The sequence below is a fragment of the Martes martes genome (assembly GCF_963455335.1).
Source record: "Martes martes genome assembly, chromosome: 2".
NCBI classification, from domain to species: Eukaryota; Metazoa; Chordata; class Mammalia; order Carnivora; family Mustelidae; genus Martes; species Martes martes.
The window spans coordinates 32,061,673-32,082,569 of NC_137889.1; the positions used below are offsets into that span (position 1 = coordinate 32,061,673).

The 20,897-nt window shown below is 41.8% G+C and overlaps 1 protein-coding gene across 1 annotated transcript in view; it reads left to right on the forward strand.

Moving 5' to 3' along the window:
- UNC5D (unc-5 netrin receptor D) overlaps window positions 1–17,261 on the forward strand; it is a gene marked incomplete at both ends in the record, with an annotated part of 232,276 nt that extends 215,015 nt beyond the window's left edge. Inside the window, 2 exons of the mRNA XM_080796286.1 lie at window positions 4,880–5,058; window positions 17,057–17,261. Coding sequence (XP_080652412.1) covers window positions 4,880–5,058; window positions 17,057–17,261 — 384 coding nt within the window. The remainder of the gene's footprint in view (window positions 1–4,879; window positions 5,059–17,056) is intronic.
- Window positions 17,262–20,897: the final 3,636 nt, after the last annotated feature.

Genomic DNA, 20,897 nt, shown 5'->3' on the forward strand with positions numbered 1-20,897 from the left:
AATTAAGAACTTTTGAAAGCCACTGTGTTTCGGTACCATTTCATGCTGCTTTCACATGTAACCATCCAGCTCTGTGGATTAAATACTATACTGTCACAATTTGACATGATGTAACATTTTCTCAAAGAGGTCAACTCTCTTGCTCAAGATGATAAAACCAATAGTGGGGAGCCAGAGTTCCGAACCGAGGTACCTGGCATCAAGGTCAAAGTCTGGATTTCCATTCTAGACTACTTCCCGAGGGAAGTCTAATTTAGCAATACTGACTGTGGACCTTGTGCGTAATGTAAGCCTTCTTTCTGGGGGGCTTAGGCACTAGTGACAGACAAATCGAAAATTCTGTCTTCGAGTATGAAAGTATGTGAAAATTGGGAAGTTCTTTTCTCAAGACTGCAGAAGGATGGGACAGGCTGGCATAAGTATTCATTCTATAGGTCTTCAAGAATAGAATAGATGTCCCACATGTCAATCTGCCTGGAAAGAGAGGTCTTCAGTAAATAATTGATCTCTCACGTTCTTTCCAACTCCAGGAAACTATCTCATTCCTGGGAGAAGCATACATCTGCTGATAGGTCTAGTGAATACAAAGCATCTTCCTTACCCTAAAAATGACCAGGGTTTTTGTAGTAGACAGTTCCAGAAAAAGTAAAGATCCATAAAGCGCAGAGAAATTGGGATTACCTGGGGAGGAGACAAGATACATTCTAGACATGAACTTGTATCAGTCAGTGAGTTGGACATAATAGACCCATAAGGGCGTCCTTCCTTATGGCCTCTAGGCTGGAAGACCCTGCATTAGGTGGTTTTCGTAAGTTAGTAATAGGATTTCATTGATTAAAGATAATAAAAATAATAAGGAAATAAATCTTTTGAAGCTTTCCAAAGACGTCTGTTCCTCTCCCCACTCAAAAAAAAAAAAAAAAAAAAAAAAATTCTCTGTTTTGTTAAGTTCAGAGCTCCAACTTCGTACCTTACTTTAATAGATCTCTTAGTGTGTGTTTCATGAATTTAACAGTGGAACCATGAGAGGTAAAAGAGATACGTATGTATGTGATTGTATTTATAAGATAATATATTTATTTTAAATAGCTGAATCAGTGCAGTGATTATCCTCATTGAAGGCCTTTGGTTCTTCATGTCGAGCCTCCCATTCCATCACATTCCTTCATTCCTCTCATCTAAATGGCCTTCCAAATAAATACAATCATCCATGTCATTCTCACACTTAAAAGTTATTTCAGTGATCAAGATAACGTACTTTTTTAATATTTTTTTTCTAGAGTGGCCACTGCTGGGTCTATCTGTAAAAGCAGGTGGTTCTCTTTAAATGTAACCTGACTGAATTACCTAACGATTATCGCCAACTGATAATTCTGTAAAAGCAATGGTATCAACAATCGAAAAATTGTGGAGTGAATCAAAATAATTTTACTAATATTGAAGAGATGAGACGAATCCCTAAGTAATTTATTGCATCATCCCTTGTTAATGTAATATTACTGGAAAATCCTTTTTTTTTTTCTTGATAGAAAGAACTTAAATGGGAAACTTGCATGTTACAATTTTCCCTTCAAGCAGTTCTCTTATCTTTCTTCCAAAAGTGGTGGAAGGTTGGGGGATGATTTGTCTGTTGCAAAATAGACAGAATACTTGGAATTTCTCCTTGATTTACAACTCCCCAGCTAGCCAAGTAGCAGCTTCTTATCTCAGATGTGCAGAGCATGAAAATCTGCTGTTCCTCTGCATATTTAATTTAAACAATCAGAAAATGTGATGTATCTACAGGATTCTTATTACTTGGCCCAGCTGTCTTTTAGAATGCACCATAAATGTTACATAAAGTGTCATCCTTACGCATGGCAAATATTTAAATTGGGAAACTTTATGAGGGAAATGGGGGCCCACTTATTAGTGTCAAAAATAGAAAAAATACTTAAGAGTCGGTCTCCTACAATACTTTATTCACTTTGAAATCCTACCACTTCTGTCCTGAGCACTGTGGATCTGGGGTGGTCTCTCTCCTGCCAACAGTAAAGGCAGAGCCTGGTGAGCTTGGTCCACTCAAAGATGCCATAAGAGATTGCACAAGCCAGCCCTGTCTATGCAGTCATCCGTCAGGGATACTTTCAGTGTTCTCAGTTTCACTGGCAAACCACCTTTTCACATGTGAACACCCTTTGGATGCCAGTTTATAATGACAACTCCCACGTTATCTTGCACAGAATTCCTTTTTTTCCTCTCTTCGGTTTCTACCATCTTTTTAAAGTACATCCTCTTGCCTTAAGTCGGGAAATTGAAGGAAACTGCTTTCGATTTACATTTCTTAAAGGCTAGGAGAAATTTCATGAGCCATGATTAAAAATGTTATTTCTCGTAACCTGTTTCATACATCAAGAACCCTGAGTTGGTTCACTTTATAACCATCCAACATATCAAAATAAGAATTGTTCATTTTGCAAAGAATCACTAGTTACCCACTCAGTTTCTATTCAGTCAGTAGCTTTTGGACCACCATCCTTCGAGGCCCACCAAAATGCCTCCTCCAGGAAGCCCTTCCTCCTTTTAATTCCTGAAGCATAAATCTAATAATGTTCAGCATTTTTCTTAACCACCTGCCTATCTTGCAGTAGGGTGGCATAGAGATATGAATCTTGGTACAGGTGTTAGGAAGTCAGACTCTGGTTTCAGCCATGTTACAAACTACCTAGGTAATTTTCACCACATTTCATAACCTTTGTGGCGTCTATTAAAAAAAATGCCAAAAGACTGATTAGGAAATTGGACAGATGTCATGGAGCAACCAAGGTCGCTGAGCTAAAAAGTATAAAATTATACCCCAAAGCAAGGTTCCCTCTGCCTCTGAAAACCATGATTTTTTTCTATTACCCCATGCTAACACAAAATACTGGAAGAATTTTGATGAGTGTTGTTCTATAATATTCCAGGGAATAGAACTAAAACCAGTAAGTAGAATCTATTTAATATGATAATATGTACTTTGAATTTCCAAGCAGAAGATATAATATGCAGCATTTCTCAAATGTATTTGACCAGAGATCTGCTCTTTCTTGGAACATCTTCCGAGATACCCTTTTGGAAATAATGAATTAAGGCACCATGTTTCTAAGACACAGCCCTCAAAATGTAACTGTGTCAAATGGTTATGGAACAACAAAACATATTATCATTAATAAGATCTCTGCGTGAGCCAGCTTCCTCAATTAACAGATTCTTGAAGGCATAACACTCACTGAGGTTTATAGCTATGTGAGCCTGGCCACTTGCCAAGAAGGTCTCTCATGGCTGTGGTGCCTGCCGTAGGAAGGGGTGTTAAGGTTGGAAAAAGCTTCAGGGCAGGATCCCAGAAGAGTTCATAAACAGCACATGTTGGCTTAAAGGAAAACACATGAGGACACAGTCCTAACATGAAGGATAGGTTCTTAGGATTTAAATAGTCCTAACTATTCCCTCAACCCTGTGTCAGATTTGATGTTTTAAGTCCTCTTTATATTATTACTATTCTATTTTCTTTTTTGCTCTATAACAAATTGCCATAAACTTAACAGGATAAAACAATACCTATTTACTGTCTCGTATTTTTTTGTAGGCTGAAAGTCCTGACATGTCATCATTGGGTTTTCTGATCAGGATCTCATAAGGCTGAGATCAAGGTGGTGGCCGGAAACACATTCTCACCTAGAACTCATGGTCCTTTTCCGAGCTTATTTGGATTGTTGATCAAATCTAATTCCTTGCAGGTCCCCATTTTCTTGCTGGCTCTTGGACCAGGGTCACGCTCAATTCCTAGAGCATGCCCTCAGGTCCTAGCTCCCTGCCCCTCTCCATAGACCATTCACAGCCTTGCTTTTTGCTTCCTACCAGGCCAACAGGAGAGATGCCTTTTCTCTCGTCTAAAGGTCATCTGATTAGGTCAGGCCCACCCTGGAAAATCTCAATCAATTTATAGTCAACTGATTAGAGGCCTTAACGAAGAATCCCTTGTGTCCTGTAACCTATCATAGTCACAGGAGAATGATTCAATCAGATACTTTTTGGGCTTTGAAATTCTGTTGGTTCACATAAGCTTATCAGCAGCCACTTGAATCTCACAGATATCTGTATGGTCTCACATTGGGGATGATGATCTGATTGCTAGGAGGCACTGAAATCACCAGTCCTCATTGGACAGCTCTAAATCAGAAGCAGGGTGGGCAACCAGCCGGCAGAAACCTTCCACCACCCCACAGGCTCTAGACCACCTCACTGACTCATGGCAGGCTCATATATGCCCAAAGCAATGTCATTCTGAAACAAGACCAAGATATTTACTATGGAATCACACACTTCATAACCAGGGCAGGCCAACACAAACTTAAAGATGATCAATATTCAGTCAGTTCTCCTTTGTAGCTTTCCTGATGGGTACCTGCCCAGCCAGCAACGTGGCTTAGCCCATTTGTCTTTCGTCAGCTCTGACTATCACAGGGTCATTCCTTACACTGAACTGGAATCTGTCATTTGGGGTCTTCTTCCTACTGATTCTAGATCTATCCCTGAGATCCAAAAAAAAAAAAAGAAAGAAAGAAAGAAAAGAAAGGTTTAATACTACTGTCATCTGACATTTCCCTGGGTATAGGAAACGGATCCCCCCACCCTGAGTGGAAGACACTGTTGTAAATCTCCAGCACGTGATTCACGAGGCTGCCAGAGAAGTTATTTATTATGTTAGAAGAAAGGGGAATGTGTCAATGTATTTTACAGAGTCCCTCACAACAGGCAAGCCTGTTGTACATGTGTGTTAATGGATTTTCTTAAATAAATAGAAGTGTTGATCGGTAATGCTTCCATTTAGATCTGACCACGCTTTCTTTCTTTGTAGAGTGAAAGAGAAACCATCACTTTCTTTGCACAAGAGGACAGCACTTTCCCTGCACAGACCGGCCCCAAAGCCTTCAAAATCCCATACTCCATCAGACAGCGGATTTGTGCCACCTTCGATACCCCCAATGCCAAAGGCAAGGACTGGCAGATGTTGGCTCAGAAAAACAGCATCAACAGGTAATTGGGGATAACTGGAAAGAAGACATTCCTGAGGGTTTTGAAAAACAAAGGGTTTGGGTGTATCCATGTTGTTTCTAGGTCCTGATATCTTTATCAATCCTTCTGGCCATATTTCTTGTGAGGCCTGACTATGTATGTGGGCAAGGGGTAAGAACAGGATGCTGTGGCATTTTCTTCCACCCATTCTCCCTTGGGGACATTGTAGAAAAGTCTTACTTTGGTCCTGGTCACATCTTTATGTTGGCTAATCTGGGCCACCCAAATGGGGGTAGAGACTAGGTCATCTTGGTACTTGTGGGAGATCCCAGCACAGTCTTGAGCCATTGATAACAGAAACAAAGAAGAGAGCAGCTCAAGCCTCCTCCCTACCATCAGGCCACCTTAGGCACTATTTAACCCTTTCTGGGGACACGCTCAGCCTGCAAAAGTGGGTACCTCGGTATTAGACATTTGAGGATGAGAATTCCCAGATCTGAAGGCAGAGGACATGAAACAAACAGGTGACCCAGGCATGTGAATGAGTCTGCTGCTTCACCGGACTACCATTACCAATGCTAGCATTGTAGTGGAGTTGAGAGGAGAATAGAAAGATTCGTAATGGACTTGATTACTTTTGATGCGAAGCAAGACTATTGGCACCCCGGGCAGCACTGATGGGCAGACAGCTTCAGCTGGGCTGGAAGGATAACCAGCAGGGGGAGGGCAGTGGCAAGCAATACCTCTCTTTCCCCACCCCCACCTCCCCACAGGTCCCAGAATGACTAGAAAGGAGAGCAACTTTTTCCAGGACGTTTTTACTTCCCTTTTCCTCTGGTACTCTTTTTTATTTTTTTATTTTTTTTTTCTTTTGAGGCAAAGCCTGATTTTCTCACTGTTTGGCTCACTCTGTCATTTCCATTTTGTGTTCTTTATTTCCACAGACATCCTACCTGACTCTTTCTTCTCTGAAAGGGAGGTAGGTGTCTGCCAGGAAATGATAGAGTGCCACTCCCAGTTTCAAAAGGGATCTGGAATCCAAGAATGAAGGACCCAACTAGAAAGCAGTCAGGCTCAGAGAGGCAAATCAAGGAAGGAGGCATGGCTGCCAAAGGAAAGGAATTTGCAGGGACAGGCAAACCCAGAAAGAATAGATACATTCTTGAGAGTCAGTATATTGAAAGTGAAAGAATACAAAAGTCTATGTATACAGGAAAAAAAAAAATTGGGTTGAATATTTCCCAGCAAGTCGGACAAAGGGAGGAGATGCCTCATTTATAACCCATGAGCACCATGACGATATCAAGCTCACTTTCTGATCAACACAGGGACAAGAATGAGAAACCAACCCTGAGAACAGAATTTGGTTGACAAAGAAAAAAAGCGGGGTGGGGAGCAGATTGGGTCCCATAAGACATCCCTGCTTCTACAACCCATACCAGTCTGCCTGAACACATCACTCACATGCTGTTTCTTTTTCTACAATTACAATTCATAGAATTCGAACTGCATTAACACCCGAATCCATTCTGACCTCAAGAGTTGATGATTTTTAATTCACCATTTGCATGAAAATTATTGCATCAGAGTATCTGTGGGTCCACAGAAGCTATCATTCATTTGCTGAATGAATGTGAGTGTCTGCACACGTTCCTCCTGCCTCATTCCATTTCATTCTCTGCTTACGGTCTACCTACAAAAATGACAAGTGTCCCCAAAGTCAGCGGTTGGGGCCCTTTGCACAGTAGGGAAAATGCATTTCAGACTGGGAGACTCAAGTCAACAACCTTTTGTGTCCCTCATGAGCAGGAAATGGCTATGCAGGAGCAGACCACCCCTCCGGTGTTCAGGGTCCTCTGATGTGAACACTCAGTGTGCCTGTTTGCTTGCTTCAGACTTTCGCTAAGACCCCTTCTCCAGGAAGGCCTAAATTTCCTTGACATAAGAAACACAAATGACCTACTTTATGGAAAGTTTCTAACACAGTGCCCAGAGAATGTTGATTTTCATTTTTTTTTTTTTAAGATTTTACTTATTTATTTGAGAGAGAGAGCATCAGAGGGGAGAGGTCAGAGGGAGAAGCAGACGCCCTGCTGAGCAGGGAGCCCCATGTGGGACTCGATCCCAGGACTCCAGGATCATGACCTGAGCCGAAGGCAGTTGCCCAACCAACTGAGCCACCTAGGCACCCCTGATTTTCATTTTTAAAAAAGATATTAATTATTTATTTGACAAAGAGAGAGCACAAGCAGGGGGAACAGTAGGCAGAGGGAGAAGCAGGATCCCTGATGATCAGGGAGCCCAACTCATGGGGCTCGATTCCAGGACCCTGGGATCATGACTTGAGCCAAAGGTAGGTGCTTAACCAACTGAGCCACCTAGGTGCCCCCTGAAAATGTTTCAATCAGTGCCGCTCTTTGCAATTTTCACTAATAGCAAATTAGGATGGCATGAATATATGTAATCTACTAACTTTACACATTGCTTGGTAGACATAGTCAACTTCAGTGAATGGCATGTCCTGCCTCCCTCTTCATTCTCTAGCTTAACCCTCCTAAAGTCGTCTACCAAGCAAGAATGGTTTATACTGAGAGTCAGCTAACTTCTTTCTGTTAAAGAACCAGATGGCAATAGTTTAGACCATATAGGATCAATTGTAATTGCTGGGCACCATTCAGCCCTGTTTCTTTAGTGAGAATCATCTAGAGAAGATGCATGGAACACAGCTACGCCTGTTTGTCTAACAAACTTTATAAGAACAAGCAACAACCAGCATTTGCCCTATAGACTGTAGTTTGCTGACCCCTCATTTAGTAAGATTTCTATAGGATCTTGTTGCTTCAGTCAGAGGAACACCGGGAGAAGAGGCTTCTCAGTCAGCTCAGCATCCAAGCTTGGGGGGTGGGGAAGGGGAGGGGACCCTTTTCTGCAGACTGGCTGGTTCCAACAGAAGGGCCACTAGCATATTCACAGAAGCTGAATAAAGACTACGGAAAACCACCTTGCATCACGGTAGCTCATTCTCCTTTTGCAGAAATGGTCAAGCTCCTTTTATGTTTTCATTATCAAAAATCTGTCTTCTCCTACGTGGGAAGAAACTCTACATAATAGAGAGGAATGGGATTTTCGGATGTAATTTGTCACAACTTCCTATTGCATAATCCCAAATCACTGGCTGGGCTCTCTTAGGGTTACAAATAATATAGCATGGAACTCATTGTTCATGTGTGTTAGGACACCAAAGTTTGACATTGTCAATTGCTTGAGAGCCCATCCACACTGGGATCACAAGACAAAGATGATGACCAAGCACATGGGCTTTCTGTTAGAGAATTCACCTTCCGTGATCTCGTGACAGCAACTTTTCACCTGCCTCTCCCCCTCCTTTCAATTTCCAGACGTATCCAAAAGCTGGCAAAGCCACAGCCCTCAAATCATGAAGGAAGAGTTTTCAAAGGGAGTGGAGGGAAACGTTTGCTTTTATTTTATTGCCAGTGAAAATGCTCTCCTACCCTCCTTTTGGGGAAATGCAAATGTCACTGATGATAATCTGCCTTTTTGCCGAACAAGTTTCTACTCAGATCTGAATAGGGGGAGAAAATAACTTGGAATATCAAGTGAAAGGCTTAGCAATCGGTGGGAATGTGAGAAATGTCAGTGGTGTGTGTTATGAGGCAGCAACACAGGTGGCCCTGCCACTCGCCTGGCATATGGATCGCGCTAAGAAAGCCTCACAGCCTAGCACAGAATGTCATCGAGAGCAGTTGTAATTATAGATGCCGTGAGCAGACGTTCACTGCTACTCAGAGTCCACACTCGCTGCATTTCAAAGCTGAGACTGCACATTTGTTCTCTAAATTCAGCTGCAGTCACCCTCCACGTCGGTGCTCCTGCCCCACGTGATGGGGAGGTGGCGAGTGCTGAGAAATAAAGAATTGGCGGCATGAACGGAGACAGCGGGAGCATCGCTAAGGACCAAACAGATTCATGTGGGAAACTAACTGCTTCAGCCCAAAGTGCTAAACTTGCGTAGACACTTTGTATCGTTAGTGATAGTCAAACCCACCGAGGGGGTTCTCTCCCCTTCAGGGAAATTCAGCCATTTTTCCTTGAATGAATGACATGAACTCTTTCATTGGACACTAACCTTGCTTGACCTCAAAAACTTTTTCCCTCATAAATAGGACTGATAGGACTAAGCATCAAAGGATTTTGAAAATTGGTCTCCAAGGACAACGGTTTACATGGCTGACGTGAGGGAGGATGCGGATCTCTTCTCTCCGCTCTCACACAGTCCCCGAAATTCTCCCATTAGCTCATTCTTCTTTAAGGCCTCATGATTTTCATATTCCAGAAACCCATGTGAAAACACAGCCAGCTTGACCATGTTGCTATGGGAACGGCTGCTGGGTAAAGTGCATGAGACATGAGAGTCTGAGCGGAGGGGGAGCAGCCGAGATGGAAGAGAGGATGCCAAGGTGGAAGGAAGCACATAATTACATCTTATTAACGGTTTTTCGTCATAGTACACAGTTGAACCTTGAACAACACAGTTGAACCCTTGAACTGCACTGGTCCACTTATACTTGGATTTTTTTTTTTTTTTTCAGTAAATACAGTCCAGTGCTATAAATGTATTTTCTCTTCCTTGTGATTTTCTTAATATTCCTTTTCTCTCACCTACTGCATTGTAGGAATGCAGTATATACTACACATGACATACAAAGTATGTGTCAACTGTCTCCGTTATCAGTCAGGTTTCCCGTCAGCAGTAGGCTAGTGGTAGTTAAGTTTTGGTGGGGGGAGGGGGGCGGTCAAAAGTGATACTGGACTTTGGACTGCGTAGTAATCCCCACAAGGGTCAACTAAAACATATTTCTTATTGGTCAGGGGTTAAAATAGTTCATTTTGGCTGTTAATGTTCGTGGGTGAGAGTGCAGCAGCTGGGAGCAAATGAAATTTCTCAGACCTCAGGGCTGATAAGCAGGGCTGTATAACCAGTTTTTTCACCAGGACCTCTAATGAAAAACAGAATCTTCTCATACTGAGGTCATATCCTTTCATTCCCTCTGTCCACCCTCTTAATTGGATGCACGGGAACGGCGAAACGACCAGAGGGCAGTGGAGGAGGACAGAGGAAGGTCACAAGGCAGCTTCCTCATCTGTCTTGGAAGAACAGTCGAGAATTCACCAGAAGTAGAGCAGCCCCAGTGCCAGCCGCCTTTTGGGGTGAGGGAGGAAGAGGAGAACCAAAGCCATACAGGATGCCTGCTTCCTGGGCAGGCCACTGAGGGGGGGTCACACAGTTTTCACTCCTGTGGTTTGCGGTTTACCGTGATGACACCAAACTCCCCTTTCTTGGTCCCGCGGGCTGGAGGCTAGAAAACGTATCCTAACCTTCAAGTAATAAAAATGGATGTGAGGCCCTCGTTTCCCAAAAGAAAAGAAAAGAAAAAAAAAAAAAAAAGCCGCCTTCAGGACACTTTCAAGGAAACTTAATACATAGGGGGGATAGCCTTACGCGGGGCCTTGGAGACAAAATAGGGTGAAAGCCAAATCAGATTTCCTGGTTCTGGCCCAGGAGGCTTATGCAGGGGGCGACATGCCGAGAGCCTTTCCAGTGAAGCCAGAGGGACGCAGCACAGCAAAGCTCCATTCCTCCGAGGTCCCGGACTCCTGACGCTGCCCACTGAGAGGAAGCTGAAGTGGCCAGTCCTGGAGCAAGTGCAGCCGTTGGTTCCTTCTAGGCAAGGGACGGGTTTGTGGATCCTCGAAGGAATAACGGGGTCTCCTCCTTTATGCGAATAGAGTTTTCAGAAAAGACGGACACGCCCAGGCCCCTTTTACAGCCCAAATAACCCCCTGCAGAAGAGCGGCCTCAAACCGTACTGACGAAGCCGGCCGGCGTCGGTAGGCCTGCATGGGATGTGTTCATCATTTGCGAAAATGAGATTGTAGGAAGGATTTTTACCTAGTTCGTTAGAGTATCCTTTAAGGGATTAACTGTTTCTCTTCAGTGACTTGCGAGGTTTTATTAAACCCATATCGAGTATTTTGCCGAGGCAGCAGTCTGAATATCTCTTGCTTCCCTCCCGCGGCCTTAGCGCCGGGGTCTTTCCACGCGGAACGGACGGTGCTCGTTCCCCTTCACCATCAGGACGCTTAAAATGTCTCAAGGTTACGGAGTGGGGAAAGTGGTTTAAATGAGACCTATTTTTCCTTGATACATCTCAATTCAAAGAAAACTAGAAATTTGACTTGCTCGTTTTCATGGCCCTTCACTTCAAAATAGCACAAATGGTCCTAGACAATTTCATCCTGTGAGGAACGAGACTCGAGAACGGACAACGGGGTCTGCAACCGGCCTTGTTCTCTTTTGGCAACTCACAGGTGTCCCTGAGAACTCCAGGTCCTTAAATGTTTTGACGATTCAAACATTTGTCATTCCCCTTCAAGAGTCGGATAATAGAAGAGACAAAAGGAAAAACTAAGAGAAATTTCATGGCCACATTAATTGACCTAAAACGATGAATGCACCTGTCTGAGAGCCAGGCAGAGTGGAACTCCGTGATTTCTACTGACTGTTCCCCGTCCCTGTGGGTCGCCCCTGCCCGCTGCCTTGCACTCGAGTACCCGGGGAGGTTGACGTTTGGGGATGAAAGCCTGACGGATGGCACAAATGCTTGTGTTGTGTCCAATTACTGCGGTTCAATATGAACGGCTTTTCTCTTCTGTCCACATTGAAAGAACCATATGGAGGGTTGGTTTTGGTCACATACGAGGCTCTCATTAAATGAGACAATGAGGATGATAGCAGGAATATTAATATTTTCTCATTAGGACTCTGTTGCCATTCCCTCTGGCACTAAGAGTAGGATTATGCCCTGCTTCTATAAACGATGGCTCCCGATTTGTTATGGGCAGCTTAACTTAGTTTTCACTTTTTATACCACAAGCCTACTCGGAAAGAAGATATTTTTAAGATACGCTTTTTAAAGGCGAAAACAATTCAGTTGACTGAGATGTAAATGGCAAGTTTGTAGAATATAAACAGACTTGCTGCCCAGAAGATTACAGGGATAAGTGCCCCTCCCCCACCGGAGGGTGTTGGGTGAAATCCTCAATTCTGAACTAATTTACAGCATGCCCCTCCAGAGGGGCTCTTCTGTGCTCATGACATTAAGCTGCAGCTCTAAGGTGGTCCCCAACTAGATTTCAGTAGGAAATCCATTCTCCCAGTTGGTCACCAGAAGAGCTTACAGCTTGGATTACAGCCCCCATGATAGCAGGATTCTGAGAAACCAAGAGGTTGTTTTCTGGAATTCAGAATGAAAGGGAGCCCTTATAGGGCACACACAGTTGGACCTAAGAACACTGAGCCCGGCCAACTCCAGTGTGAGCACAATATGAGAGCTTCAGTGTATTAGGGCTAGACTGACTCTCAGACCCGTGCCTTCCCTCCTTACTCTTATCTCCCTGCTAACTGATGGAAGGTTTAGATGTCGCTATTCCTGAATATATTTACATTTCAATATGCTTTTAAGTACTTAAGAAAATGTGGTATCTCTAAATTCACACCAAAGGGAAACCCAGCCACTTTTCCACTTCCTAACACTAGCCCATGTTATGTAATGGGGTGTAAAGACATTGGAGGGCAGAATTCTATCATGGGCCCTTAATTCTCCCCTCCTCTTTGCATCCAAAAATGGAAACAGGCAGAGTCCTTATTTCCAGAAATCCTCAAATTTTAACCTAGTTTCTGTTATTCATTTAACATGGTCATTAATTTGAAGATGTATCTGGAAAACTGGGATTCTGCATAAAAATTTGGTTTTGGACCATATACATCATGATAGGTTGACCTGTGTCTAGCTAGTGAAATCACAAAGGTAAAGATTCATGCTCCCAATTCTTGTCCTGGCTTCCACCCCCAATCATGGGATTTTTTTTTTTTTTAATCCAAGTTTATTGATTTTATTTTATTTTATTTTTTTATTTTCAGTGTAACAAAATCATGGGATTTTTAATTGAGGATAAGGGATGGGGATAGGAAAGTCTCAGAAAGAGGAAATTAATCATGGCAATAGAACAACCATCCTCCCTTCTCCCCCCTCCTTCCTGCCTAGAATGCAGGTGAAAAGAAGGCATATAGGCTCTAACAAAACAAAATTAAATTTGATAAACCATTACTGCTCAATAAACTTACATGGGGAAATTTGTCCAGGTGTCTCAGCATGTTTTTTTGTTTTTGTTTTTTTATGATTTACTCTTTAAGTGAGAGTTTCAAGGGACTTCATCTTTTCCTTTGGATCTACAAAGCTTAGGACAAATAAACTGACCTGAAGACCTAGAAGGAGTCTAAAGTTGATTCCTAAAATTTAAGAGTATTCTTACGTGCATAACATGCAGCATCTTTATGACACCCCCAAAAACGAAATCTTATTTTTTCAAAATAATCTCAGTCTATCAGAATCCTAAAAGGCTATGACAAAAGGTCACCCAAAGTTCAGAGCATAAAAAAATAACGGTTTGAAGCCCTAACACCAGCATAATAAACATTCAGTTCTTTAAACATGTTTCAAAGAGAAAGAAAAAAAATTAAGTTTTACTTTGAGGCATCCACCTAAATTTTAAGACTTCTACTTTTGCTAAGTGTTCTGGTTTCATTAAAAAAAAAAAAATTAAAGACACTCAGAAAATTTCTTAATACCGACTATTGCTATGAATTCTATTCTCTAATAGTAACAAAATTCCCTGAATTGTGTGTGCATTCACCTGCTAGTGTCCAAATGCATCATCCTTATGAAGAGAAATGAGTCATATAGATTGGGATCAGAATAATTTCAAAAGGGCAGTATGGAAACCACCTAACAGATGCATGGCATACCAATTTTCAAAACAAAACAAAAATCCGCGCATTTGCACGCATGTAAATGGTTAAATTAACCCAACTATCTTGGAGGAATAGCCTATTGCATTAGGATTTCAGGGTCTTTTATACACAAATTATTCTAGTGTAGACGGGTAAAGGTAATTTAATAGGAGGTCTCTTTATCACAAAGCTAACGGAATCATTTTTAATAAGACTGATTATGTTCCTGTGTGTATCTACCAGAATTAAGTGGAATTTGAGATTTGTGTGTGTTATGATGAATGTGCTTGTATAGAGGATAAATCAGAGCTATGCTTTGGGGAGCACACTTCGCTTGTTACAATATGTTCAGAGACCTGTGCCAAGGGAGAGTTATATTTCTGCCTCTTTTGATCACTTAGCTTGCTTTAGCCCTGGGTGCCTATTCTACAAATCAGGACATTGGCAGGTCTTTGGAGAACCAGAGCCCTTCACCAGTCCTGCTCCTCTTCCTCTAGGCGGGTGTACTTAGAACACACACCTCCCCATCCCCACTCCCAACCCCACCATGGATTCATGAAAACTTCTGATATCATGCTGGGACAAAGATGCATCCCAGCCTCCAAAACCTATTCTGTATGCCTCTCCCAGAGTTTTATATTATTGCATTTTTATGCCCGGGTCTTCCTGTCATGTCTGGAAAGGTCAGAGATCCCAGAACACTTACTGAAGATGAAGTTCTCAAAGTGCTTGAGGCAGGATGCATAACTTGTGGATTCAACAGCCTAAGCCCTGTGTGTCCTTCAAAGGCAGCACAAGACAGTAAGATCGGTTTCATCTTCTCTCAAATAGTTACCACCTCCGGAAATCGAGCTGGGGTGGTAAGACAGTAGAGGACAGGGATCAGCACTATGGCCTAAAAGCTGAATTTGGCCCACCACCTGCTCTTCTAGAGCCCAGGAGCTAGAATAGTGTTAGGTTTGTTTGTTTGTGGTTTTTTTGTTTTTTTTTTTTGTTTTGTTTTTTTTAACATGGTCAGGAAAGTAAGTTAAGTAAGTAAATAAATAAATAATCAATCGATCGATCAAAAGAAGAGGAATATTGGGTGATGTGACAACTGCAGGACATTCAGATTTCAGGGTGTCTCATTGAAGTTTTCCCCTTGTATCCATCTCATTCATGTGTGTCCCTCCATGGCTGCTGTCACATGACTGTCACAACGTCGGGTGGCTGCTTTAGAGACCACATATGGCTCCTAAAGGCAAAAATATTCACTAGCTGGTCTTTATAGAAATATTTGTCAACCCCTGGTATAGAATCAAGCCTAATGTGGGGGTTAGTAAGACCACAAGGATTCTAGACTAGGACACTAGTCTACTGTTGTTCGAGGGGAAAATACAAAATATAAACCCTTAATAGAAAGATGAGGCATCTGTGCTTTTGTCTGGCTTGCTGCTGTTTTTCTGTTTTTGAAACATTAGAGTGCGTAAATATTTACCCATTCCGGGAACAAATGTATGTTTATGGCCTTCAGTCTCAAAAAGGACGTGGAAAGAGATGCTCACGCAGCCCACCCAGCGTTCACCCACACCTAATCTCTCAGGAGGCCTCTTTCTCAGCTATGCCTTCAGTTTCTGTTCTGCCTGAATGTTGGGAACGGTGTGTCCATTGACTGAACAGACCTAGAGGTATAGAAGCTTTCTCTACAAACACTGGCCCATGACCAGGAAGAAATATTCAAAACAAAGTTCTTAAATAAAAAGAACTAGGATCCCTTCAATTGCCCAAGCAAGGTTTGATTTGCCACTTCCATTAGCGTAGAAATAAATAACTATATTTGACTGCAAGTGAGGGGAAGGGGCTGGGGATACGGCAGGTGGAATAAGAGAAAAGATAGAGGAAACGAGAGAGAACATTTTTAAGCTGGCCTCCTCCTGCTCTCAATTACAGATTCGGATGTGGTAGAAAGTATATATAGTACTGGTATTTCCGCCGTTTGGCGACCAGCTAGCTTTAAGCAGTCCCTTGAGACCTTTGAATAAAATAGCACTTTATTCGCTCAAAATCACTGTATGTGTGTGTGGTGCTTGTAAATGGTAATGTGCCCTTAAAAGCTTGTCTTCTCTTCCCAGTGCTCTTAGTCACGTGAGTCTTCTTTACGATTATATGCTGAATGTGGTGAGGGAAAAATAGCGCCATCCTCAAAGTAACCAATTCTTGGTTGACTCTCAAAAGTCTTTTCAACTTATCAAAACTTTACCAAAGGTGACATTTCCATCCCTGCTCTACAAGTGCCTATGAAAAACTGTGACCTTTAATCTTTCGTGTTGTCTTAATCTTCATCATAGCAAAGTCCTCATCCAAAAGGTTACCATTTGTTTTCACCGAAGATCCCGTATCATCTGAAAAAGGCTCATAGCAATCAATGACTCAAGACAATGGATATTGAATAGACACCTGTCATAGTATTACGATAAGGACTGTTGCAGAATCGGAAGATTATTAGCTAGGATCCTTTCCCTTCAGATGTCTGTAATCGTGCTGGGTGGGCAAAAGTCACATGAAATATATAAGCAGTTTATTCATGCGAAATTTTAAGCACAACAATAGGAAGAACTCAGAAGAAATAAAGCATGTTGGGCAAAGAGTAGAGGAGAATTGAACCAGGATTACAGGAATGTAAGGTCTTGAGAAACAGAGGGGAAGAGAGGAAGTAGGTATTTCAAGGGGAGAGAATAGATTGAATGAAAGCAAAAAGCAAAGTGTTACCTAAGCCAGCATTAATGGCTCAAAGGGCAAAGGAAGACGGAGTATGTCAAAAAGAAAGCAACAGCATAAAGGGAAAAGTCAAAAATAATGTCCTAGTGTGAGAGATTAGAAGGAAATTTATAATTACTGGGATACTTATTACAGTTACAAAGGGGGGCAATTTGGAGGCACAGGGACGATACCCATTTCTGATGCACTGAGTTTGAGGAGGTGGAGAGATATAAAATCCGAACAATCCTAAGGTCATGTGGAGACCTGTAACTAGCTCCCATTAACCTCCTACTCCTACTATAAGACTATCCATCGCAGTTCATTTTGGGTCCCTATAGTGATTTTTATTTGTTCCTTTATTTCTTTTTTCATTGTCGTTATTCTTTGTTTCCTAAAATCTCTGTCTAGGAATTTATCTTATTTTGCTACACAAAGTAGTCCATCTGCTGTCATTTTGAACCTGTGGGAAGCTCGTCATCAGCATGATGGTGATCTTGACTCCCTGGCCTGTGCCCTTGAAGAGATTGGGAGGACACACACGAAACTCTCAAACATTACAGAAACCCAGCTCGATGAAGCCGACTTCAACTACAGCAGGCAAAATGGACTCTAGTCCACGACCGCTCATGAGACAGTGATGGCCAGCTTCGGGACATTTGCTTTAAATGGGAAAGAGGCAGCTTTCTGCCCAGTGGCATTTGGAGAATTCAGCCTTCATTTACAATCAGTGCGAATCCCTGGTTGAAAAAACTGAATTTTATATAGGTACAATATGTTCATAGAGAAAAGTACAAGCTCTCTTAAATATAAGAGGGCTTTACTGTCTCATCTGAATCCACTCGGGTTAACACTTGATGAACTTTCTTAGTTTTGGAGTGGGGAGGATAAAAGTGAGGGCGTAGCTAGAGGAAAGTAACTGTGGGGAAAAGACGAGCCACGATAAAGCCAGGAAGGCAGAGATTGAATCGTGCATGTTTTGAAACAGGTTTTTAATGATGTGCCCCAAAGGGCCAGCTGATTCTGCTACCAGATTGTCAGGGTTGTCTACCAACTGGCATCCGTGATGTCAGCAATCATTATAAAACTGGCTTTGCGAAGTGAAACGGGGCTGGCGACCCATTTGTAGGACTTCGGTAACGTCAAGGAGGGCATTTAGAATCTAGACTCTGAGTCCATCACACCAGCACCGATTCCCTATTTATCTCAGCCACTTAATGGAAATGAGAGGAGAAGGTAAGACAGACCACGAACTAGTTCTTGCCACGTACACCACCTTCATTTTCTTCCGGAGACCAATCTACCTACCTTCTTTCTTCCCCTTCCTTACCCGGTTTCAGAGCATAATTAAACTCAATATGGATAATTACTTCTAATTCAACAAAACAGAATCCTCTATTCCCAGCTTAGCCACTCAAATTGCAGAGCGCTGTTAGAACGCAGCTCCGTGTGGATTTGGAGGGGGGCGGGGGCAGTCAAATCGAGCCCAGGGAAAGACAGGGCCTGCAGATGCCACGGGCCTCAGATAAGCTGTAATTCTAGGATAGAGGTATTGACCCAGTCTCTAAACATTGTTATAAGTGGATGAGGGCCTCTGCTCGACTTTTCAATCCAGATTCTTGAAACTTTCTAGCCTCTTGTTACTGCGTTATCACAAAATCTCTCCGTAGGGCTATAGGGCAACCTCCTTTTGCCTCTTGGAAAATTAGCAGATAGTCTTTGGTCTAAATGATAGGAATAAATAGACGTGAGGGATAGGTCTACCACAGTGTCCCAGAAACCACATACATTGTTCAGGAAGATTTCGAGCTCTGATTACTCAGCCTCCCCAAGCATGTTTTCTGTATGGGACCATGAACATAAGACTGTTGCTCTAAGATTCTTTTTATTTTTTTTAAAAGAGCCAATGATATTGTGGAAAACTGAAGTCCACAGAGAATTTGTGAACCCCATCTTAACATTTAATCCATCTTTTATCCTATTAAATCATTTTTGACAAGATGTCCTGGTAGACTAAAGAGGAACAGATTTGTTCCTGCTCATCTTCTGGTGGATGTTTTAATTAGCTGTCCACAATCAGGACAAGCCATGTCAAGGACCTAGATTAACTACAAGGCTGATCAGATACTTAGAAGTTGGCTACATTAGAATAAAGTACAATCAGGGAATGGGGGAGTCGGGGAATACTTGGCAATGGGGATATGGTCATATAAAAAAAAAAAAAACCAACAACAATGGTTTTGTAAGTCCTGTGGTTAAAAAAAAAAGAAAAAGAAAGAAAGAAAGGGAAAAAAATGTAAATCTCCACCAAAGTAAAAAAGACCTAGAGATAGATAGAATTCATGATACCATGGGTAAGGCATTAAGAACTCTTGAATGTGTTAGCCATTTTCTCTAACGTGTGGTATAGATGATCCCCTATATTGGATGGAAGACTTTGCTACACGAAATTCAAAAGCACCTTGCTTTTCTCAGGAACCAAAGGCATATTATATAGAACAAACAGATCCTCTTAGAACTGCTGAGCATATTTTCAAAATACCATCTCTAGATCAAGAAAAGACCCTTCTGTTTACATGCTCTACTTGTTTATTCCTTCTGGGGAACAACGAAGAGAAGGCATGAGAGGGTGAATATTCTGACACCCTTGCTAACATTTCTGGAAAAGCAAGAAGTTGAAGTAGATGGTCAGTCACCCAAAAAGAATTTGCATTGACTGTTTAATAATAACTTGTAGAAAACATTATTGAGCACTTTTGTCAGTTTCTATCTTGGAGGATTTTTGTTTTAAACCATCCTACCCTTTATTCCTCTTCCCTTCTAATTGGCCTTATCATTGCTTTATATATTCTGTGAATCCACACAGATTTTTTAGATCTGATAAGTTTTTTATACCTTAAATGAAAAATTTTAATGTTTTCCGTAGAATCTAGATTTTAAGATAAGAGATTATCATCAATCCCTCAATGTCTAGAATTTCCTCCCATGGACTTTTTTTTTTTAATCTGGGTGTTTATAAATGCCTGTGACCATCATACCATATTGAATAACGAAGCAAATTAACATGAATCACCACTGACTTCAGCTTAAGGTTCAAATATACCCTTCAGTCCATTTTGCTCCCTCTTTTCATTTATCTTATTTCTGCTAGAATTCTACATGGGATTTCTACACAAATGCATGAAATTCTGTGGCCATTGTATGTCCGGATCATACTTCACACTAGAATTCCAAAGAGAACCCATGTTGGTGAGATGTACAGACACGGGGGGTGTAGGAGTGTCAGGGAGGAATGGAGATCACAGATCAGATAGACTTCACTGACACCTGAACTTTCAGTTATTTGCTGTGACCTAAACCCTTGTTGTATTTTAATGTCTTCCCGTCACAACACAAATGCCCCTCTAGAAAGAGATTTTTGCCCTAGTGTAAAAGGAACCAAGATATTAAAAGTGGGCTTTAATACTTGGTAGGTTACTTCCAATTTTTTTTTTTAACAAAATATCCCACTTAATGCCAAATCTTTCAGTCCTCAAAGGCATTTCAGTCTAATGGTCATGCTTTAAACAGGGCTTCAAATTATGCCACCAAAATGGTGCACTTCACAGCTGTACCAGACTGCCGCTGCATCATAAAGCTAATTTACGGTTTTTACAACACTGCTTGTGCAGTCTTACTGGTTTACATTAAAATCCTTTAAGCCAAAAGGAAGCTCCGTCTACGGATTTAAATGCAAACTTCATTTACCAGTGCAGAAAGTCTCGTAAAACTCAGATGTACTCCCACAAAAACTTTATTGGCCTTTTTGTAAGAGATGAATAGGAATTGACACAATTCTCTTTAAAGAGGGGAAGTTTTCTCTCTTTTTATTATTTTTATCTCCAGTTGCAGGTGTTCTCCAGTGCCATGGTCCTTTTTTTTTTTTTCTTTTAGTTGACTTTGAGAGGGGTTATTAAGTCAGATGACTAAGATAGGGTTCTCTTTGGATTAAAAGTCCTGGAATTTACTGCTTCTCTTTTCCTTGAGAAAAATTCTCAACATCACAATTGATAAGCAAAGGTGGAGTATGAACATGGTATACAGATCTTCCTCGACTTATAATGGGGTCATGTCCCCATAAATCCAGCATAAGTTGAAATATCTTAAATCAAAAATATACTTACTACGGCTAACCTGCCCAGCACCAGAGCTGAGCCTAGCCTAACTCAAGCGTGCTCAGACATTAGCCTCCATTAGGCACAGTCATCCAACA